This window comes from Strix uralensis, chromosome 2 (assembly GCF_047716275.1).
Source record: "Strix uralensis isolate ZFMK-TIS-50842 chromosome 2, bStrUra1, whole genome shotgun sequence".
Taxonomy (NCBI): domain Eukaryota; kingdom Metazoa; phylum Chordata; class Aves; order Strigiformes; family Strigidae; genus Strix; species Strix uralensis.
The window spans coordinates 117405460-117430200 of record NC_133973.1 but is presented as its reverse complement, the minus strand read 5'-3'; the positions used below and the strand labels follow the sequence as shown (position 1 = coordinate 117430200).

Sequence of the window (24741 nt, the reverse complement as noted above, 5' to 3'; positions counted from 1 at the left end):
GCGCCATTTTAAGTATTTTGGATATCCTGCTGGCCTCCAGCTGGCACTGAAGAAAGGAATAGGTCTCCCATAGGTCCTTTGTGATATCTGCCAGCTGCAGACAGATGTCAGGTATTTCACACCGCACTGGACCCTCGGCTGGGTAACTGAATCAAACCCTAGTCCTCCACTGCCTGTAATGGATGTTTAATATTTAACTCTTATGTTTAACCTACATTTAGACTGAATTCAGTTGACTTAAACTACAGCTGAATTCCACTCCACCTGCTTAGAGCTGGGCCTATCTAAAGGAGTTCACCAATTAATTTATCCAAATTCAAGTCCCACATCACAATATGCAAAAAACGTGTGTTTAAGATACTTATAAAAATTGCCCTACTGTAATAAACAGGAAACCTCTTCAACATAATTTAAAACTTGTAACCCTTTAAGCACAAGAGTAGCAATATAAGTCTCAAGGGAAGTTTTCCTTACATGTTAGCTGGTTGTTATTCTGTCTCCTACACTATGATGATTTACTGTCTTGTAACAGCTGTTTTTCTAAAAATTTACATCTCCAATTCTATCTCCCATTGTTATAAAAGTAGTCATGCAGTGTATTAGGCTTTAGTAAGTAACTAAGATACCATTGGTTTTCAGTGCTTGGGTTTAGAATTTCTTTCTATAATAAAGGGCTTTTGTGCTATCAAATTTCACTGTACATGAGCAAACAAAAAACTCTCACATGTTCAAAGACAAGGAAATGCCTTGTGAATTTAAGAGAAAAAGGAAAGAGATCAGAATATGTGACACTAGTCACTTTATTATTTTCTGCTGGAGCTACTTAACAGATCTTTGCAACTGCTCTCAAACTGTGAAGTCCTTGATACTCCCCAGTTGCCTTCAAGTCTTTGATTTCAGAATCTTTTTCTGCTCAACTTCTCTGTTTGTTGTAATGAGTCATAAAAGTCACATCTAGCATAATCAATATTGCTTTGCCTTCATTGTCTTAAAAAGTGGCAGAAATCTTGCTTTGTCTATTTGTCATCCTGATGCTTATGTTTAAGATACCAGTTATTCAAAAGCTAAATACCTGGAAAGATATTACTCTCAGGCAGTTGTCTAGGTAATTAATATTATTTCATGTGGTTTCCAAACATGAAATGGAAAGGATAACTAAAAGTAGAATTCTTACTCTGTGATACTTAGATACTTAGAGAGTCTCTTTTTTTTCAAAACTAGTTCATGGCAAACCTGTTATTCTGTGAGTGGTCCTTCTGGAATCAGTGACTGATATACCGCATAATCTCAGCATGGGTCCCAGCATTAGGTGTCTAGCTTACCCTGATGTCTAATCTACATCTTTAAGTATACTAAGATATATACGGCAAGGACACACTCCAGACATGGTTTTAAAGTAGTTCCAAATATTTCACTACAATATAAATTAAAAGGAAAATACTAATATAGTATACATAATGTATCTCATTGCTATAGTTAGATAGAAATTCTCAAGTCTGTTCCTTGCAGATCACCTCCTGAAGAAAACTGTCATGCTCTATTGATGACCAGAAAATGTAGTTTTAACACATTCTTATATAAAGTAATCTGCATCTGAGGGATTTTTTGAGCAGAATTTGGACATCATTGCAGCTAAAACTTAGCTTAGAACCATAAAAGCCTATTATTTAACCCTATTATTTAAGCCATTTATTTAAGGCTTGCCTATCTAGGTAGTTAAGCTGAATGCATGGCAAACAGAAAATTAAAAATGCATGTGTGCTGTGGCTATGGTTTGGGTATGAACTCAAGCATATTAGATCTTACTTCCCTCATATTCTATTATTATCTTCAAGCAAGTATGTAAGTAGAGAGTAGAAAATACAGGAGTGTAAGTGGTACAGAAGAATAAACCATAGCAATGTCAAACAGTAGATGTAAAAAACAAATTTTAAATGAACACAGCAGCTACTAATGAGAAACTTGGAAGACAAAGCAACTTAGTTGGGTACTACTTTGTCATTGAGTTGGTTTGCACCCTTTTGTGTTCCACACTACAATCTACCTCCTGACCAACCTGGGGTATGAAGTTGAGGTCTAGAAAGTTAAAAAGACATCTTACCATTAGACGTTCTCATCTGCCGCCTTCGTCCAACCCTGTCCAGGCCAATGGGGGTACTTTGTGAAAAGGTGAGCGGCCGGAACCTGGCTGAAACAGCTTTGTAAGGGGGTACCTGGTGTGCCGGAACGGGTGGCCGTGTAACAGGCTACAGAGAAAACAGGAAAATCCAGTATTAGCAAAGCTACCAGTAAGTCCAACTGAGCAAAACTCAGGTATGAAGTAAGGTTTCTTCAGATAGTCCAGCTAATTACAGGGGCAGTAAAATCCCCTACTTTGAAGTTGCTTAAACACTGCATACCATATCCACCAGCACCACAGAAAATATTTTATTACGTTACAGTTCTCTGCTACATTAAAAACTCTTTAACCTTCTGTTATGATCGGACATGCTCCATAGTTTTCAATTTGTAATACCCTGTGCCCAAATGCTCTGGGATCTAACTGCTCTGAGAACAGCCTGCGCAATGCCAGCTGGCATTGTAAACACACATCTGAAGGAAAACCCAAGGCGAAAGAATCACCAGAAATGCTACGGCTGGAAGTTGTGTTCATTTCCTGGGATGTTTGCTTTCTTCAAATAAATGTATTGTTTTTAAGTAAAATAAACATATTTTACAAGACAAAAATAATTGTCTAAATGATCCTTTGCTCTGAAGTTCCCAGGAGTCTCATTAAAAAGAGGTAATATTAAGTTTACTGGTAGCATTATCTAGGAGCCATTTTCTTTAGTTAAATCATTAATTTGCTTAATTATGATTAGAGAACCTACCCCTGTTTTATTTGCAAATTGAGTCTAATTTTATGTCGTCCCTGAACAACTCCACACTAGCCAGGCTGAATGACCTTGCATGAACATTCAACACTAAACAGCCAGACCTCAGCACATGAACTTCAGAGAAACTCATCTTTAGATCTTCTGTTATCTTTCAGTTGTTACTGTTCATAGGCCCTTCTATCAAGTAATCTGAAACATCAGAGATGGTTTTTTAATGAACTATCTCTTGACACTCTGTTATGAAACCAATGATTTAGTATTGTTTGAAAACCTTTTCTCACACCTAAGATGTCAGACCAAAAGAAAACACAACAAAGAAGGAATTAGCATTATACTTTCCAAATATTACAATGGGTTTTCAAAGCTTTTAAGAAAAAAAACCACCAATGTGAAGATCAGTCTTTGAAAGCCCCACATAAAATACTTCTAGCATGTTTCCCTGATTCATTAGTCCTTTACATTCCAGCTACAAATTTACTTTCTAATGTGACTGCCAAAAACCTCAATGTGTATTGAATATGATTTAACTACAACCTCATCTTTAAACCTCATTTCCTCAGTGCTTTAGCAATATACCAGGATCCTATCACTGAATAACACCACAAAGAGTAAGTCCAACATATTGCATCAAACAGCTAACAGAAGTGATGGCAATCACTATATGCAAATAACTGGCTGCTTAAGTAACAAAGCTATTTATTTCTGGGCAACTAAAATTTTCTTGTAAGGCTTCAGTCCAGATCCCTTCCCTGGATAGACAAGGATGTGCTTTTACTCAGTGGCTGGCCTAGGAAGGTCATCAGTTGGGTTTAAAACGTGCCCTGACTGGGAATGCTCTATAGTTTGGTCTTGACCATGGTGACTCAGCCATGTGCTCATTTAACCCCGACCAGCCCTCAAGGCAGCATCAGAGTGCAGAAAGAGTCAACTCAAATAGCTGCCTTGATGCGTGTTCCTTCATTAATAAACTGATGCAAGCAAGGTTTGAAGATAAATCAATTTGTTTTCACCAGTAAATGAAGGGCCTGGAGAGTGTTAAATCAATTCTGTGGTACAGCAAGGGTTACTTGGGTTGCCAATACTTACTATCCCTTTAAATCCATCTATTATTCTTGAGTAAGATGGCCTAGAATTTATAACAATAATTTTCCTCTTTTTTTTTTCCTCCAAGCTAAGTAGTGATAAAATTAATTGTAAAATATACCAATTACATATGGTTTGAAACTATGGTCTTTGCCTGGGTAAAAATTCATTGGTTTCAATTGGGAGTTCTGCTTCAAGATGCATTTTTTCATCAGGGAATTACGAAGAAAAAATGTGCAATATACAGTAACAGTATGCATGTTAAAAATTGCTTTTCACAAGAGACTTAAAATCATGCCATTGTTTCAGCATTTGATTTCAGTCAGGGGAGTACCACTAAACTTCCCAGCAGGAGATCGAGTGGCATGAGAAAGATTAAGAGGATTCAAATTCCATTAATAACCCCTAGAATCACATTTTTGAGGATGTAAATACTATTCTTTTTTTCTGTTGCTTTATCAGCTTGACAATTGCTTTAGGTAAGGAGTCCTCCTGCTTTTTTGGAAAATGAAAAACACCTGATTAGCCTGAAACTCTGTAACCAACTGCAAAACAGGGCCACCACTACCAACACGACAGTAAGTTCTTCTACACATTGTACCCACTCAGTACTACCTCCAGGGAAAAAGCAGCTATCTTTACCTTTCAGAACTTTTTATTTCTCACTCTCTTATCTAAGCCTACAGAGATGACAAATAGTATATAGGTACTGCTCAAGTGCTAACTCAACCACATGCTATTTTCTTACAGGCTTCCTACATATGTATCATCAGGTCAGTTTAGTAGTAGGTAAACAGACATTTTATTCATATTGACAGTTTTCTTAGATTCTTTCTTTATTTCAATAATTCCTCAATTTATTACCAATTTTCTTAAGCAATGTCCTCATTAAAGTATGCCAATACCAAGATTTTTAACCCCACAGCTAATGCCACAGGTTTTGAACAGGCCTGTTTTTGGAGAATTTGAAATGATCAATAAATAATGTGTTATTATCACATTTGTTTGTACTCCTCTGTTCCTCAGCCCTACACCCTGTAAGGAGACTAAACACACAGCTGTATTACACACAAATGAGCTCTTATATACCAGTATGAGACATAATAACCATTCCAAGAAAGAAATAAAGTTAATTTACAATATGGAAAAGATTATCCCAAAGTCAGTACCAGTTTTATTCCATGCTGTTTTGTTTTTTTAACAACAAGACAAAGTAATTAGTGACCAGGAAAGCAGAATTGTAAGTACACGATGTCAGCTTGACAAAAGGGAAGGAAGAGAAGGAAGCATCCATTCTATTTTCTAGGCTGAAGATAGAGACAAGGAAGTGAAAAGGTCTTTTGCAGTTTGCAGAGAGCACATCTCTTATCTTACTTGTGTCAGCAGACCTTCTATATCTTCTGCCGGACCGCTTCCATAGAAATTGACCCCACCTATTACAGAGATGGGTCTTCTTTTCCGCCCTCTGTGGTAGCCTACTGTATTGCTTTGGATCCCAGACCCGACAGAAGCCAGTCCTGGCGGATTTTCTCCATCTGTGCAGTCTGTCTTCTGAGACTCCACTGCAACTGCATCTTCTGGTATAGAGAAACTTCTGATCGACATTTGGCCATAGTCTGAGAGAGGTCTGGGCCGAGATCTTTTTCCAGAGCCCCATCTCCTGGGTGTGACCTTTTGTGCGTCTGCCTTTCCTTCATCCTGGGATGGGGACCTCTTCCAGTGATCATCAGAAACAACCTTTTTAAATGTGAACAAGTCAAATAAGGCACAGAATTTTCCGACAGTTAATCATTTGTGAATTTTTCATATGGCAGATCAACTTAACATTGCTAAAGAGTTACCATAAATACAACAAATGCAACTGACAGTTCAGGAACAGAGTAACTTGCAAAAGAAAGACATCATGATGCTTGTGCTGAGTAAGGTAAACCCAGCCATCAGCACCTCTTACACAAACATGACTAATAACACTAAAAACTCGCCTATTACCTCAGCAGTACAGACAGGACCTATCACAAACACCGAATTCACTGAATGATGCCTTGGAAAGACAGCACTGGCACTCCCAGGACTTGTTCCTGTGCAGAAGTAGGATGTTACATGTAACATCAGTAAAAATAATTCAACCAGCATGCTGTGTTTCTGGACTGTTTATCAAGGCCTGTAGTGACAGGACAAGGGGCACCAACTTTAAACTGAAAGAGAGTAGGCTTAGGCTGGACATAAGAAATTTTTTTATGATGAGGGTGGTGAAATACTGGAACAGGTTACCCAGAGAAGTTGTGGATGCCCCCTCCCTGGAAGTGTTCAAGGTCAGGTTGGACGGGGCTTTGAGCAACCTGGTCTGGTGGAAGGTGTCCCTGCCCATGGCAGGGGGTTGGACTAGATGATCTTCAAAGGTCCCTTCCAACCCAAACCATTCTGTGACTCTATGATATTCCTCTGCTTTAGCTCTATTCAGTGATGAAAATAAACAGTAAGGCTGCAGTTTGACTGCTTGCTGATCCCACATTAAGTGTAAGCAGATACCAAAATGGGCAGTTGTGCTCCCTCCTACTACTTGCTCCCCCATTCTCACTTGGGTCAGATCTAGAGATTGTGAAGCCATGTGCGAACTGGGTAAGCGAGCTCATACAGTTTGGAAGGGAGGAGCTAATTGCTATATACTTAGAGAGGTTATAGTCATATGGACTAGGACCAAAGATACATTGTTACACATATAAAGGAAAAATTGATGTTCTTAGAAGAGGAAGCTTGGAAAATTAGCATGTTGTTCCTATTTAACAGTACATCTGGCTCCTGGAGGTTATTGCCTACAGGTATCATAATTGCACTGGTACTACAAGTTTGGAAATAAAATAACCTCAACTGAAATACTTGTTAGAGGGAACATTTTTAAGGATTTCAATGCATTTGGAGTAATACTGCTATAAACTTTTCCAGCAAAACACCTGCACATAAAAATTTATGTTCACTTTTCTCTCAATTTTCCAACTTCTCAGTGTTTCCTTGGCTTTTTCTGGCTCCTCTATAAAGAACAGAAAAGAAACAGAGAAAGGAAGATGAGTATTTCTGGGCTGGGTGGCAGCTTGCATGAACGCCTGATGGAGTAAATGACAAACTCTAAAGCACTGCTGTGCAAGTGAACCCTGCCCCAAGTTCTCATACAAATAATGAACTAATTCTGAACTTTTTTTGTAAAAAATCAGCCTACCTCTTTATTAGGATATCTTTAAACTACCTAAGTGCATTTCTGACAATGTTCAAAGCTAATAAGTATCCCAAAACAGAGAGGCATAATTTTGTCTGTCTCTGGTTACATTTTGTTCATCTGTTTCAGACCAGATGAAGGCATTTCAGGTATTGCATATTCAAAGCAAACATGCAGCCCAGAATCAGCCCTTTACAATGATGCCTGTGAAAGAGGACTTACATTCTGTCACCTTCTTCTCCACCTACCATTTTACAACCAGGCTAGTAGAACTCTGATGAGCCTTTTTAGAAGGCCACCTGATACAGTGGGCAGATTTCTCTTTTTGTTTGAAAGAAAGCTTAAGAGAAATTTCACTGTATGAAAGCACTTTAGCTAGTAGGCAGAGTTATTAAACAGTCAGCATTTTAACATGATTACTGCAATTAAGGTATGAAAAATGATCGTCATACATTGCTATACATTCAATTATTTCGCTTAGAGCATGAAATTCGTTTTAAATAGAGCACTTGCATAAATTCTGATTTCTATGGCGTCACACCTGTCACTCAAGCATACTTCAGCTTCTCTGCAGCTTGTAGCACAGGACCAGTTTTAATAGTACAAGCAATTCAGTAGAGAGTGACTCCCTGGCTGGTGCACCAATACAGCTTCAGTGAAGCCGTTCCTTAAACACAGCCCCTCCGAGGTCAGAGCAGAAAAATCACAGGTTAAATAAGGTTCTTACCTCAGAATCAGACACAGGTAAAGGGTCTCCACATATACAGTGACTGAGAAAGGAGCTCATGAGAGTCATTTTATATTTTTGTTTTGCAGAGCTACAAATGTGAGCACACTCTCTGTGTAACCAGTCAGGCAAAGTTCATCCCATGATCCTGTACTTTTAGACTGAGGGAAGGACACGTCACATGTCGTCATCTAATCTGCTTTTTACACCCTTATCTTGAACAGTAACATTTGCAAAGAGAGGACTGCTCTCCTTCAGCAGCACTCCACCTACAGTGGTGATCCGAATGACAGCCAGATTAATCTCAGCTGTGCAATAAACAATGCTGAAGGAGACAAGTATTTTTAGGCTTAGATCTATAAACCGCATTGAAGAATACTTACAAAACAGAAAACGTAACCCTCTCATAGCAAAAATAAGAGGAAACTAGACTAATTACCTCACATTCCTTATTCTCAGTGACCTACTCGAGCAGAACCTGAACAAGTGACCGTTTACTAGTAGGAATAAAATATCCAGCACACAACTCATAGGCTCCAGTATTGCAGTCACTTAAACATAGGTGTGATTCTTAGACATCAATGAAAAAAATCTGAGGAAACAATTTTGTTCCACCTGTCACTGACTTTATATTGATGCAGCACCACTGACCTCAAATGACCTTCTCTTGATAAGTGAAATCGGGGTTATGTTATACAATTATTATTGGTAACATCTATAGACAGATATACATGGCACTTCATATAGGATGAAAATCAAAATGCCATGCACTGACTCATACGTTATAAGTGTTGGTCAAAAATTCCAAGAAATTTTAAGATTTCTGAGATTTAAAGGTCTAAGATGAACCTGCACTGTATTTTCTGAAATTCACACCCGCTGGTTTAGCAACAGCACAGGATCACCAATGTTAGCAATCAAGATTATTCATCTTGTCTTTTAGATGGTATCCTCAGTTAGGTTTTTTTCTGAGACTCCAAGCACAAACTACTCTACTTATTTATAGTGATGCAAATGAATTAGTTTTATCTGGACAGTTGAATTTCTATGACAGCATATTAGTTAAATTGTTTTATTTCAATCATTTTCTTTTTTCCTGACAGTACCATAGCTACAAATACAACCATTTAGAATGAACATTTACTTTGATCCAGGCTACACTTTTATTTGCTATTGTTCCCATGTAGTATGTCACTTTTAGGGTGGGATTCAGCTCTAGACTCCCACATCTAAATTTTGATGTCTGCAGTAGAGGTGTCTGTATGTTAGCTAGTCATTAAAGCTGTCATCGTAGCCTGTAGAAATCTGGGGTGAAATTTTGTTGCCTGAACATAGACACGCAAGAGCCATTTCAAATGTCCTAAGGGATCTAAAATATCTCCATGTACCATGCATCATGCAAGTATGACACAGGACCTACAGGAGGCCTGGGCCATCCAGAAGCAAGACCCCGGAGATGAGGGGAACCAGTCAGGGCACCTCCAGCAGCACTGGGTGCTTATGTTCAGGCAACCGAGTTGAGGCCCCAAACAAGTGTGTCAGCCAAGCCTACAGAGCAGATCAGCCAGGCAGTGCTGCAGGCAGGAATCAGGTGCCAAACCTGACTCCAGGTAGATGTAGGTGGCACTGCAACCATGTTCCCCAATGCTGTGGGGAGCCATGCCTGGTCCCCATCTCCTGCTCCAGCAAGGTGCAGCTTTCCCACAAGGTGCTTCCAGCTGTGCATAGCTGTCTTAGATACCTGGCCCTCACGACACTTGACAGCTATTTATAGGTAACTCAGCTCAGCTGTAGGTGCCACTTTCAGATGTGCTGTTTAGGGTGTGATCCCCAGGGCCCCCTGACCGCACCGACCAGGCTACAGCTGAAGCTTTCCCAGGCTGCTCCCAGGTAGACAACTACACCGTGGAGTTTGAGCCCAGCCAGACTGAATTCCTCCTTTGCCTGGGCCCAGACTGATTTCCTAATCCAGGCACAGCAGCCTCAAGGACTTGATCATGATCTCACTCAACCTGGCACTGGTACAACCCTGTTGCATTTAATGGCACATGACTGCTGTTGGCATTCCCTGTTACTCATTAACACCAATGTAAGCAACATCAGCATCAGGTGTTTAACCACTGAAATCTTAGCTTAGCCTTTAGAGCCAGATGAGAGCCAAGTTCTGCAACTCTTACTCAAGACTACAGTGCATATTTGATAAATTCAGCACCCAAAATTGTCTTCAGAGGGAGCATTGCCCAAGGAGCACAAGATCTGATCTGTACAGTACTGATAGAGTGTTGTTTATATGCATGCAACTTTTATCAGCGAAATGGCAAAAAATTGCCAGTACTTGAAATTGCACAGCAGGACTTTTGCTGGCACAGTTACACCAACCATGAATAACACTGCATCCTATACCTGACCACACTCTCCACCGCAGAAAAAGCCCAAACTGTAAGTCTGACCCAACACAGCCCACTGCTGGTCAGCTTGCTGTTGTTGGTACGCTTGTGAAGGCTGACAAACTGCTGTCACCATGATGGCAAAGGAAAAACAATCCCTAGGTGATTTTTTGTTTATGTGTTTATACCAATAAACCCCCTAATGAAAATAAAATCACCACTCTATAAACTTGTTGATGCCTATGTATATTGCTGAGGCTCCTTCCCCACTAATCTGCATTTCAATTCCTACCATTACCTATTTGGATTTTTTAAATTTTATTTTTGTGCTCTAAATGTACCGATACAATCAATGCTTCATAACATATACGTACAGACAAGCATGGCACTGTAAGGGGACACTTAAATATCCTGAAAGCTTTTTCTCTACATGGCAATCCGCTGGGAAGTCACAAGTAGGTGCCTCTTGGACAAGGACCCCCAGGACTGCTGGTCTCCAGGGGAAAGAGCATCCTGGCCCCCTTCTGTCTTTTTTTTTTTTTTTCCTTAGCTCCACAATACTTTGCAATGCTTCTTGGTTTGGTATTTGTATTTTTAAACTTCCTGGCTGAAATGCAGCCTTGCTGACTACAGCTGCCTTTTTCTAATCCAGAGAAAGGAGATATTAAAAATTTAATAATGTCTTTATAAGAAATGCATACTAATTTCCAAGTTTAATTTATAGAAAGGTGTGATAAATGAAACATGATAATTCTGGCTGAGAATAAGTTAGAAAGAAAATCTGAGTAGGCTGAGAAGTTTCAGAACACAATTACTACATATTCTCAGTGAAAACTTGCAATCAATAATCAGTCATGTTCTCTGTAAATGACAAGGCTTAAAAGTCTCACAGTATTTGTGTTATGTCATGTAGGTATATCTGTATTTTGATCACGAGTACACATTCCTGTGTACATTTAGGGGTCTATATAAAAATGTACAAACTTTTTATGTTAGCAGTAACAGCTATATGCTGGGTGACTATTAAATAGCTGATATTTCTGTATAAGACAGTAACTGCCAAATGCTAGGAAATCAGTAGTAATATTAGAATTGATTTTTCAGTTCATATGAGCCACCAAAAATATAAAGCAGCAAGTGGATCATGACCTAGTGGCCATAAATTATTTTATCACCTTCACTTAACAGAGTAAAAGTCCAGACAACATGTCTCCACCCAGGTACATGATAAAAGGCAACCTTTGCACTTTTTCTTGTTGCTAAACAGCTGTAGGGGAGCATTAGTTGAAGTTCATTTATCATCACTACTGAGGTCAAAAGCTTGTTTTATCTTTCTTGTACATGATCAATATTTTTACTTACAAACTGTTCTGACAGCAAGAGAGATTATGAGACTTCAGATATGATACAGCCTCCCAGAGAAAATATATTTGTTGCTTTCTTTCCAGATTTTATAAAAAAGATCCAAAAGTGTTATGAACACCCACTGATTCCCTGTTGATCCAACAGGCTGACGATTTCCAACAATGATACCATCACAGCAATAGTTACCATGGAAATGATTGCTTTTACTGTAGAAGAAAGCACCCATTCAGTCAGTGTTTGCATCTTCTATCACAAACTAACTAGAATTATTAAACTGGTCCAATTCACTTACAGGAAGAAAATTTCCATCTATTACTTTATAATTAAATGCAAATTGCACTATATTCTTCTTCTTTACATCCCTCTGACGACTCTGCCGCTAGCATCTTTTCTTTTCAATTAGCCTTTGAGAAGACCCCAAATAAATGCATTGATCTATCCCTACAATACACAGTGCTATTACACCAGTGGTCTGCAAGACAGGAGAGTAAGACCTGTGAAACAACTGCAAAAAAACTGTTTAATAACATATGCATTTACACATATACAAACAAGCAAAGCAGAAGAAATCAAAGTAATACAGCCATATTCAAAATTTAACGGAAGTTTTAGCTGCTTGGAAGTTATAAACATTACAGCAAGATAATCTGCCTTTTTTGCAGAACACTGCTTCGACGGGGGGACTCCCTAAAGGGATAGCCCTGCACTATACTAGTATAAGCTCCTAGAATGGATGCAGGCAATACTACGCATTGTAATAAAGTAAAATTACATTACTGTGCCTTGTAATATTATAAAATCAATCCCCATTAGCAACACAAACTACTGTAGTGAAACACTCATTTTGGAAGTTTTTGAAATTGGGAAAAATTTACGTAATTCTACTCTTGGGATTTGTTGACACCAAAGCAATTGTGGTGTTCTAACTAACAAATACACCTATAATACCACATTAAAAGCAGTTTAATTAAAAGCATCAGGCTATATAGATACAACCCCAAACAAAATTTAGCCATATATTTCTAAGACATTTTTAATGCAGGTTTGCTTCATATAACCCGATCCTTGAAAGCCTGCTTATCATAATCAACAAGCATATTGCTTTCCCTCTCAGCAACATGCCTCACCAAGATTAGCGATTTCACCTTCACAATATTCACATTTCACAGATAAGGAGCAGACACAAAGCAGTTAAGTCATGTAAGTCACTGAGGAAGCATAGGGCTGAACTGGAAACGACAAGCGGATCTCATGACTCTCAAATCTGTTCTTCAGCCTCAAGGATTTCCTTCCTCTTCCCCTCTAACTCATTTTCAAAACCAAATCAACCAACATATTTCCGACTGGCATAGGGGAGTTTGCAGGGAAATGTATTTGCTTTGCAAAAATAATCTCATCAGTCATATAAAAATGCAAGCACGCTAAAACCAGAAAACTGTTTCCACTTGTTTTCCGGTGACTGATACTTGGGGGTAGCTGGGTGATGCTCTAACACGGTCTCTTATTTACTTCAGTATCTGAACTGGAACAGCAAGCACACAGTGTATAGTAAAAGAGTATTCCTATCTTCTGCCTGTTTTTAGAGGATGTATAGGCATTAATAATCCCTAAATAAACTCCTAAAAAATTTCTAAATTGACTCAGAACACCCCAGATCAAGTAACAAGTCTAAAAAAAAAAAAAATCTGTTTTCTGTTTATTTGGCAAAACAAGCAACTTCTTCCAGGCTGTCTTTGTAATGTCCACTGGCAAACCTCAAAAGCCAGATGATAACCACAGGTTGAAAGTGGAACTTTCTGCTAACAAAGCAAAATGTAAAAAGCCACAGGCCTTTGCATCTCTTCAGTGTCTCATCAGGCATAAGTCCTCTGGTTCCCCACTCTCTCCACCCTTCCAGAGCAAAGCCTCATCATTCCTGCCCAAGCCCAGCCACCAGCCGGTCCTAGCGACAGTCACAAACTCCAGCTTGTATGGGGTGGAGCTGCCTTGGGCAACTCTACGTCTGCAAACTATTACTTCCTAGAGTGTGGAGTAAGGGCAAGGCCGCTGTGGTTGAGCTTGGAGTAGGAAGATTCAAGGCTGCTGTGCTTGGTCTCCTCCAGCACCTGGCCGGTGTCCCAGTCTGCCACAGTATCCCACTCAGCATCCCAGTACTACGAGCAGCACAGCAGCCTCTGGATGCCAGAAGGGGGAAATGCAGGCAGCTCAGAGGAAACTGCAGCTCCCTCTGCTCAATTTGGGCATCACAACCTCCCAGGGTTGAGATGGATTTTCAGTGCTGACAACTCAAAACCGTGCTTGATATAAAAACCAAATTGCAGGGCTAGAAGTGCCATTCCACTCTCTGGGGTACTATTACTCCTGATCCCAGAGTGAGCAGTGCCTGGGTACTACTGAGGTGTCAAGAGGAGAGCTACAGGAGAGTCAAATAACAGACACTCTGGAAAGGCAGAGGAGCACAAATGCAGTAAGGAAAGGGAGTAGATTGCCCCAGGCTAACTGCAGTGGAATCCATCTGAGCTCCCCCTTTCAGCATCCACAGACCCTTTTGTAGGGCTGATGGTAACTCCTGTATTACTCTACGGTTTTCAGGAATGGCGAATTTTATTCAGCACTGCAGAGTTATTCAGTCTAAAATTTAACCTGACCCAGAATTCAGATTACTGTCACCACTGCCTTGATTTTCTGCTTCCTAGTAGAGGATACAGCAACAAATGATTACAGGCTATACTGACAGCTCTGTTGCAGCAAGTTGGAAGAGTTTTGCTGTGATGGGAAAATACCCATGTCCTCTGAGGGCTCCCTTCTGCATCATTTCAGTGATCGGTTCTGCAATTTGGCTTTGTAGCAATGCACAGTGGTTTCTGGTTTAGCTCTGGCTCTTTGAGCAACCATGGAGACATTGTGTGAATGTATGCTGACTTGTGCAGAGCAGCTCAGAGAGTTTAGAGTAAATCCAACATCACTCGGCCTAACTGAAACCTCAGTTTGCTGTCAGAGATGCTGTTGAGAGCCAGTTACAGTGCTCTCCTGTTCTGTCCCCAGGCCCCGCAGCCAGCAAGATCAGAGTGCCACTGAAATGGTGAGCCCTCACTCCAAATTACAAGCCCCATAGGAGTAAACCCAGTTTAAGAAGCTTCCCCCCTTACTTTACCTAATTATCCTTCACAGTTCAGCACATTTTCAGTTATACAGATTAAGCTGATTAAGCCAATCTCTAAACTGCATGTGGATGAACCAGAGGTGAATAAATCCAGAAAGAGGAGTTCAGAGAGCTGAAACCACCCAGCTCCCAGCAGGTGTGCTCATGCCCAGACCCACAGCACTCGGGAGCTTGTGGTACGTACCAAGGATGCCCCCCCTCAGCTCCTGACTGGTGCATGCTCCTTGGAGGTACTGAACATGACCACATACAGCCCTTTGGTCCTTCACTGTGAGGACACTTTCTGAAACAAGAGATAGGGAGGATGTACGGTGAGGACAGAGCTAAAACCTCTCCATATTCCCACCCATACAGCTCTTCTTCCTCTTCTCCTCCATAAGCTGTCCCCCAAGTTAAGCCATCTGTGCCCAATATTCAGAGCCTAGAGACCTGTATGGGACAGCCCAGCTCAAACCTGCCAACAGCTGAACACTGGGGCACTGCACGGTGTGGATTAGTTGGGACCACTGACTTTCGCATGGCATGAACATAAATGAGTCAACAGACAGGTCTTAGAGCACTTAAAATACAGTCTGCAAACAAAATGTGACTCAACCCTAATTACAGCAGAGTTACCTCTTCACTGTAATTTATCATTCACTTATAGTCATGCAGATAAGGTGTTTAAGTAATAAAAAGTCTGGTATACTGTGAAACCAGATGCCAGCAAGGCAACTTAAATAACAGGTGCTCTGAGAGTTTGTGAAAGACTAGGTAAAATGTCAAATAACTTGATTTGTCTTGTTTGTAACAAATTCAGAACAGTGTTTTGTTTAGGCAGTGGCTGACACATGCCAATTCAAAGGAAAGAGTCTAAATTTTCATTATTTACAGTGACCTGGAGCTCTTCTTCAAGAAAGCAAAGACTATGCAAAACAGCCCAAATAAAAACTTGTACTTAATCATCTCTTGATGCTATTTAAAAGCAACATATTGAATATAAGTGACAGTGGCATAAAGCAGAGACTGGGAAAGCATGGGCTGTCACAGATGAGCTTTGGTGACTCACACCTCTGTAGCTTAAGAAGTGCTGAGGCATGTATCCAGGCTGCACTTAATTAGCTCTTCCCTGGGAATCAAGCTCTGGCAGGACCAACAACAGAGATGGCCAAGCACCTCCCCTGCTCCAGTCCAAATTTTGCATTTTGGTGAAACCAACAAAGTGATAGAAGCGACAGGATCTCGAGACTGAATCACATAGGAAAAAAGTCCCCAAAACATCGATTCAGGTAAATGGATAGAAACCCTTGTGTGAATACTGCAAAATCAGGTTTACAGCATCAGGGAAATGCAAGGTAGAAATGTTTAGTTTCCACATTTCAGAAAACACAGAAACGGACCAAGTTCCACAGACTTAATTTGCTGACTAATCTAGTAGATGAGGGGGGTAAGGGAACAAACTATATTTGCTTCCAGCTATGGCAGCCAGTCCTGAAAGAAAAACATGTTTGAGCCTGACCGCTTAGCACCTTGTAAGCTTTGTACTGAAATATGTCTCCAAGCACCTTATAAGGTTTGTACTGGAATATGTCTCCAAGCCACAGAGATTTTAGTGTCTGTACTGGAATACATACTGGCTTTTACGTGAAATCCATACAGAAAAGAAGATGCATGAAACATGGAAACAGTGCAGATTTGTCCGTCAACACAGCGCATTTAAGGTTCAAAGTCTTAAAAATCTGGGATTTGCATGGCTCAGCATTACATCTCAACAGATCGTTGAGAATGAACCAAGTGCTTGACTGTCACAGGAACAACTTGCTGAGTGGGTACAGCTCTGTAACACAGAGGTGTAAGGTAGAGTTGAAAATTAATTGTAGTCAAAAGTTCAAACTCCAGTGACCTCATTGTGTGAGTATGCAGCATTCATAAAAGTGCCTGCGGGCTGAATAAACTCCAACAAAAAAATAACCTGGCGCTAAGTATCTTTGGTACCAAGCTACCTCCATGCTGAGGGAAGCACGCTGTGAAGGAGGAAAAAATGAGCAATGAAACCTTCCAAAGAAATGGCAAGGTGAAAATATCCAGCTCTCCCTGTTTTGTCACTCTTAGTGTCACAGCTTTAGTGTTGTGTATGGGATGAGAAGCAGGCGTGGAAAAAAGAGAGGACAGAGTTTACACCCCTTCCATAACAGAACAGAAGTAAACCCTGTCCTACACAGCTCCTGCTGACATTCCACAGTTAGCACCTCCAAAAACTTTGCTTTTTTGGATCAAAAATGAGGTCTGGATGCAGCTGCCCCATTTGTGTGGCCGCAGTTGTTTTGCCATACACAGGGGCTCCAGGCAGAGCTCACAGCAGAAAGAGGGGGCTACAGTCCCTCGCTGCTGTCCTGGCAGCCAAGGAGTCCGTCCCCTGGCAGCCATTTCCTCCATCTCCTGCGGGGCTCCATCCCACACCAGCCGCCTGCCCACTACACAAACCCAGAGCTGCCACCAGTGCACACTCTGTATTTTAGACAACTGAAGCGAGCACTAAAAGGCACTCGCAATTAACCTAAAATGTTATAATATAAAGAGAAAGTTTAAATTGCATGTTAGATAATAACAGAATGTGGTGTTAAAACTAAAACTGCAGTAACTTTTATCCACCCAATGTACACATTCATTTAAAAACTGTACTGGTTTGTCGAGAGCCAAGGGGAGGAACCAGCTGAATTTCTTCTGGGTCATGATCGCAGATCACCACTAGATGGTAGATGAGTAGCATTAATTCTACCTCCCATTTTATTCCTGAGAAGTACAACTGACATACATCTACACTAGGGCTCTCTCCTCTTCTGGCAGTGTTAAAGAATCTCCTTGCATACATTCTTAAGTGAGAATTTTGGAAAAGATGTATGGCTGGGACAATTCTGGGAGTCCAGAAAAGGAATAACCTCAGAGCTCCAACACTTACACGCACTTGGTTTATTTTTCCAATCTTACCACAGCTGCAAGCACTACAGTAAACAAACTCCCTTTTCTCCAGCAGAAGGACAATATTGATAAGGTCTGTAACCATTTACAATCAGTTTGCAAAAACCATGCCAGGCTTTTAAAAGAAAGATGGCTTCAAAGACATTGTAAGACTTTACAGCATGAAAGGCTGAAGTTTGTGCAGCTGCAACAATTGCCTTTGTCTATCGCATACCTAAAGGTATATATAAGATACTTTTAGTCAAACTGAGGTGGCTTAAAAGATACGTCAGCTTTATTTTGTAAATGGTTTCCATGTTCGTACAAATCCAGAGGGATTTTTGCCCCAGTATAGTTTTCCCAATGAGTAGCAAACCCTTCTCTGCTGCCTCACCCCAAGTAGCTCAAAACCACACCACTGCACATTGCTGGGGCTGAGGGTGAAGCCACACTGTTTCAGAAGGTGCAGGATATGTCTGACAGCTCTTCACCAACACTGCCCAACCATTGCAACTGCTCCAGTGCCAACTCACACAGTGCTTTAGGTAAGGGCACAGGGTTATTACACGAAGTTACCTCAGAGGTGCTGCAATACATCTACCTACCCATCTACTGAGAGTATGAAATGATGCATTAGGTGCAGTGAAGCACTGGTGTTTTCACCAAAACATTAGTACCAACACACTCAGCCCAGCATATAAAGTACTGTTGTTTGAAATTTGCAGCCAAATAAATAACCAAAAAGTCTACCCTCTGTATGGCCATCACTGCAGAGTGAAAACATCAGATACAACTGAATTCTTAAACCTCTTACTGTATCTTTCACACCACACTGCTCTATAAATATTACCATGTTCTGGAAGGCTTCCACAGGCAAAGTGTTTTACACTGAATCAACACCACTTCAAAATATACAGACTCTTTAGAGACCTTTCACCTTGGAAGAAAACACAGCCAGACCCTACTTAAGCTGGTAAAATCTGACAAGACCACATGACAAGGTGGTGTATCTGCAGGGTGCAATAAGCTGCCCTTGAAAACATACATGAATAGCTTTGCTGCCAAAACTTTCTTTGATATTAATGCACAAAGAAAAAATAATTTTACGTTAGTATCCAAAGAGAATATATTAAAGGAAATAATTGCTTCAGCATATTTTAGCAATAACAAGCTGCAATAACCATTAGTATTCAGGTTATTTTGCATTGTTCCGCATTAATAAAGACAAAACCTGATAGATATATATATTGCTTCTAAAGGATTTTGCTTTCTTTCTTACCTCTTCCTTTTTCTCTTCAGCACCAGATGCTAAATTGAGGCTCAGTTGAGAGTGGCTGCTTATGCCACTGTCTTCATTTCCATCATCATAGTACACAGTTTGCACCGAGTCCTGGAAGCAAACAGGATTCCTGCCCAGCTTCAGCCCCGGTACCTCAACTCTCTCCTCACTCTCCGATGAGCTCAGTGACAACGTGCTGTGATGGTCCGGGCACCGGAAATTGTTATTGCACTTGACCTTCTCTGCAGTGGGACTTTGAGGTTTTGGAGTAGTCGGTCTGACTGGAACATGAGGGTTTTCAGCTTCATATGTAAACTGCTGGGTAGCTTTTGGTTCATCCGAGTCTGAATAAAACACTTCACTGGGAAATGGACTAATGTCATTCAGCGTGGGTGATAAGCTATCAGAGTCTGGCATACCTGATGATGTCCTGAGGCTTTTGTCTTCAGTAACAGCTACATTCACCTCACCCTCTTTATCCTGAGCAACTGCAGGGCTTTGCAGACAAGGTGTTCCCGGCAAGGAAGAGTCTGGACTAGATACCGGGGAGGTGCATCTCTTTCTGTCATGATCTGTGCTGCTGGAAACCCTGCGGGAGTAGTCATCGTGCAGTCTGCTGTTTGACCTTGTTCTCTGGGACTGCTCGCTTGGAGAAGGTGCCGTGCTCTTAGGGCTATCCTTCTTCCATGCAACATCTGTAACATTACTGACAAGTTTCAAAACTCGGTCAAAATCCTTTGCCCTGATAGGGCTCTTCCATCGCTTGGATCTCCTCTCGGGGTTTCCACCAGTTTTGTCCAAGTCAGCAGAAGTAACACTCACAGTCCTTGTTGGCATCTGTTTTTCATTTGCAACCTTGAGGTCGGTAAGGTTTGAGGTGGACTTTCGTTTGAACGAGCTTTTTTTCAGAAAGTTCAAATTATCTGAACTTTTGCTTCTCCGATAAATTATCCTGTTGTTTTCAGAGTCTTTCACCAAAATTTCACAGATCTTTGGCTCTGCGATGACAGGTGATGTCGGCCTAGTACAGTTGTGATGACTCTGAACTTTATCTGTGTCTATCAAGTTTATGCGGCCAGCACCATAAGCCCGCCTGATGCTGCGTGAGCGATGAGTATTCCTCAGGAAAGACTCATCGCTCTCCTCTGCATCAGAGTAGTCTGAAGCTAAACCATCCACTTCGTTCTGGAAATCATGCAGAGGCCCCGAATAGGAATACCTGTTGGTCTGAACTCTCACCACTGCCCCGTTTGAACCATGTTTGTCTACGCCGTTCTCAATTAAGATGTCTGCACATTCCCTTGTTTGAATTCCTTGGAGAACTGAAGATTTCAACTTCTTGAAAGATCCCATTTTTCTGATGGAAGACAAAGCATTCCACGTGGATGAGTTGCCCATCAAAACCAGAGAACGAGGCCTGTCAGAGCTAGAATTAGCCCGTTTCCGAGGGGTGGTGAAAAAGCGCATGATTTTGGAAGGGCTGAGTTTATCCTCCTGAATTTCCTCCTCATGACTGTTGCTGGTGCTGTATCCACCATTATGACTGACACAGGTTGTCTGGTTTTGGGGCTCTTTATTATCCATAACTATGCAAGTAACAGTGGTGCCATTTCCACAGCCATTCGGAAACGTTGTCATGCTCTCGATGCTGTACGCATGGAGACAGAGGCTGGGGTAGCTCAAAGCGACACTGCTGTCTCCATCGGCTGACCTTGCTGCCTCTCCTTCATCTGCTGCACCTTGGTTTGTCTTGCTCTCACATTGACTGGATGAGCTGAGCTCCTCAGGCTGCACTGCCTGCATCAGGAAAACAAAAGCAACCGTTAAGAGAAATTTCCTTACAAAGTCCCCAACTAAAAGAAGCTTGAGCCCCACTGTAGGAAGTGAAGACACGCACAAAATGCAGGAGTTCTTGTTCACTGAACAAAGGTGTGCTGCAGTGGTGAGGAGAAGGCATTCATAACTTCCTCAAAGTATAATTGCATTCATTAGCAATTTAAGAGACCAGAATAATTTCAATATGTACTTGTTTCTCTAATGCTTAATAAGCTAATAAATTCAGTACAACTACCACACCCACCTTACAACACTAAATATAATTCACATACACACTTGGAGAAATCCCTAACAAACAGCAATCGGGTCTTCCTCCTCACAGCATTCAGCACTAAGCCCCAAGACACACAAGAAGTTTTCATCCAAAAAAGCCAAGCACGTCCATCAAGTGCAACAATCCTCAAACAGTAGGCAAAGAAGAGGAAAACATACACATTTTTTCCTACACTTGCTGCTGTCAGAACCCTGCATGACACTTAACTGTCTTGTCTGTCCCCTAGCTGGTAAACCTAAGAGTTACATCAAGTGCACAGAAAAGTATTTTTCCCTAGCCAAAGAAAACATTCAGAAGTATGTAAAGTCAGAAGCCAGCCTATGATGTCATGGAAGTGTGATGAAAACTTGAATTTGGAAGTGACTGGACCCTCTCTGACCAGGATGTGCTGTATCAGGGATCTCTCCCTGAGCTGAGCCTGGGAGATGCAGCAGCCCAAACCCCACTCGGGTGCTTGAGAAAGCTGTGTGGGGACCACAGGCCATGCCTCCCCTGGCCTGGCCAGGGGTCTCTGGGGCAGGCAGGTGCTTGCACCACCATGCTACACATCTTAAAAACGAAGGTCATGGCACAGTTCCCTCCGCAGAGACCAGTGGGACCTTCACAAACCTGCCACTGCCTGGGGGGAGCGGGGGTCTCCCCCCCGCCCCGGAACGAGGAGAGAAAACGTACAGCTGTGCTTGAGGGAGAGAGGTAGCCCCGGCCCCTTCTTTGTCTCCTTCCCACCCAAGGGGCCGCGGGGGCTCCGAGGGCCGGCGGGGCCGGGGGGGAGGTGGCCCCTGGCAAGCAGAGGGGGCCGGGCGAGGCGGGGGGACCGGCGGCAGAGCCCCCGCTGCCTGCAGCAGATGCAAAAGCCCGTCGGGGTTTTTCATCGCGGTAAAACTGCAGCGAGCGGTCCCGGGGAGCAGCGGCAGACCTCGCAAACCTCAACCGCCGCCTGAAACGCGGGAGATCTGGAGCCCGTGTCCACTGTTTTTAAGGCTGCTCCTTCTTGAGTGCACTTTAAAAGGAGTTTTGCGAGCCTCTGTCCCTCTGGGGATAAAAGGATTTTCTTGTGTTTCAGAGAGACGCCTGAAATCTCCCTCGCCGCTGTTCTTAATCCCCCTCATTCACAGGGTCGCGGCGGGAGCCTGCCGGGCTGCGAGGCAGAGCCCAGCCCAGGCTGCCCCCGCCGCCGCCGCACCCGGGGCCGGACAAAAACCCGCCGGGCACCGAAACCTCGGCCTGGCCTTATGCTCTTGGACCGCTCGCAAATTTCCACGCGGGGGAAAAAAAAAAAATATATATATATATATATATAACAGTAATGATAACAAGACGCTGCTCTCGGCAGAGAAGTTCCCAGAGAAAGCGGCTGTGGGAGAAACTGCACCTGAGCAGGCAGAAGGGAAGCGGGAGAGAGGCGGGAGAACAAACACCATGAAATGAAATGACAAAAACCAGCTCGCAGCGCCGAGTCTACACCAACTTCCCCGCGATGCTGCCGCTGCTGCTGCCAGGAGACGATCGCGGAGCAGCGCCCTTACCTGGGGGGGGGACCCCGCCGCCGCAGCCCGTCCCCGCCGCCGCCCGCTCCCGCATCGCTATGGCAGCAGCGGCCGCCGCGGGGCGGAGGGCGGGGAGCGCCGCGCACACGGGCGGCGGCGGCCCGGCGGGGCGGGGCGGGGCGGAGCGGCCCGGCAGCCCCCGGCCCCTCCGGCCGTCCCCGGGCAGGGTCTGCTCCGCTCCGCGGCGCCGGCCGCCCCCCGGGCCGCCCCCCGGGTCTGCAGCGCTGCCGGTGGCTGGAAGGAGCTTCCGTTCCCTCTGCCCGTGCGCGACGGCCGTGCCGGGGGGGGCATCCGCGCACACACGGGTGGTCACGGTCAGACCCTTCGGCAGGTCCTGTGTGCCGCCCCCGCCCGCCGCTGCGCACTCCGTGGGGTGCTCTGCTCGCCCTTGCTGTTGGCCGCGGGCACAGGCCATGCGCCGTCCTGCCGTGCAGCACGGCCACTGGCCAGCACGGCCAGAGTCCCGCTGCTCAGCCCTTCTCAAGCACCAGTCTCCTTTCCTAGCTATCATCTGCGGGTTAAATAGTCCACTCCCTTACTCGGTATAACTGATCCTCCTAGCAAACCCAAAGTATTTGAGAAAAGCCTCAGATCATCCGATGCTCTTTCTCACCCCAGCAAAGTATGCTTAGCAGCTAGTTGCTTATTTTATAATAAAACCATCCGTAACATACATTTTCATTTAATATTTAAATTGGTCTGGGGCCCCACTGTGCTTGTGGTGCCAAACAGGAATTTCTTACTAGAGGACAAATCAGTATATTTTCCTAAGCGTAGTTTGCTTTATTAAGCTTAAAGACACAAATGCTGGAAAATAAATACTTGCCAATCAGCAAGCTCGCTCAGATACTCATGCTTGGTTCGCAGGCTGTCTTTCTGTCCCAAACCTGGACAATTTTTGCTTTGCCACTGTTCTCAGAGTTAACAGCAAGAACAACATTTTATGCACAATCTAAACAGCGTTCATTAACCACAAAGAAAATTTTGTGAGACACTGTCTTACAGTCGCATGCCATGACTCCTGACAAAGACCCGTGACAACTGGTAGTCCTTGCTCAAACAGTTTATTGTCTAAAAATATTTCTACACTTGGACTGGAGCTGTAGACATAATTAAAACTTTTAATGTAGCTCAGTAAGAGGCAAAATCAAAATACAACAACACAGAGTGCATGGCAGAACAGACACCCTAAAGAAGTAACGAAGGCCATCAGCCCTGCTGCCTCTCCTCTGAGACTGGTGTGACTGTACACACTGTAATTACTTCTCGGGAAGCAGTATAGACATACTCTCAAAGGCAAGGTGTAGTTAGGAGATGAGGCAAACAAATGGACTGAAGGGATGTAGGTCAAAAGAGGTAGCAAGTAACTCTGGGAGTGACCACAGGATTCTCTGGCAGTCAGCAGCAGCAGGCACAGCCTGCCACCAGGCCAGGTCTTGCTGGCCTCGGCTTTATGGTATGCCCTATGGAAGGAGTGAGTTTTGAAGAATGACTCAAATGAGGCAGTAAAGTGGTTGCTCTACAGTACTGGGCATGGGAAATAAAGGGGGAAATGGAGATGAGGACTGGAAACACAGACATAGTACGGGGAGGGTCCATATGGACCATGGCCGGTGATCTATGTTAGCTTGGGACTACCTGGGAGAAGTTCTCAAGTGCTGATAAAAATTATCTGCTTCAGACCATGGGAAGAGGAAGTCTTTGAAGGAGGAGCCAGTGAAGGTGCTGAAATGGCCAAGAGAATGACTTTAGCAGCATTATTAAGGAACATATTATTTCATTTATATGAGACAAGAAGTGTAGCAGAAGTTAACTTTAAAAACACTTTCAACAGGTCTTGTAAACTTACCTCACAACCTCCCTGGTATCTCTAGGAGTTTGTGCTGGTTGCTTAAACACTTATATTTAAACCTGAATTTCAATGTATTTATGTTCCTATGTTCCTGCATATTCCTTTCAATAAACATCCCAGCCATATCCATCACATTCATTTTTAATATCCTGTTTAATCCACGAGCCCCCTCAGAGAAGGGAACCCCCAATTCCTCCTATGTCC

At 42.8% G+C, this 24741-nt stretch overlaps 1 protein-coding gene across 5 annotated transcripts in view; it reads right to left on the bottom strand.

The window, feature by feature from the left end:
* SPATA13 (spermatogenesis associated 13) overlaps positions 1–24741 on the bottom strand; it is a 160891-nt gene that overhangs the window by 26950 nt on the left and 109200 nt on the right. The window contains exons 1-4 of one of the 5 annotated variants that reach the window (XM_074860018.1): positions 22665–22791; positions 19029–20825; positions 5334–5696; positions 2102–2246 (exon numbers count right to left, since the gene is read on the bottom strand). In XM_074860018.1, coding sequence (XP_074716119.1) covers positions 2102–2246; positions 5334–5696; positions 19029–20666 — 2146 coding nt within the window. In that variant the 5' untranslated portion in view covers positions 20667–20825; positions 22665–22791. Of the gene's footprint in view, positions 1–2101; positions 2247–5333; positions 5697–7897; positions 8007–19028; positions 20826–22664; positions 22792–24741 lie in introns of those variants that run through there. The other 4 variants (XM_074860017.1, XM_074860020.1, XM_074860019.1 and 1 more) reach the window with 4 other exon arrangements.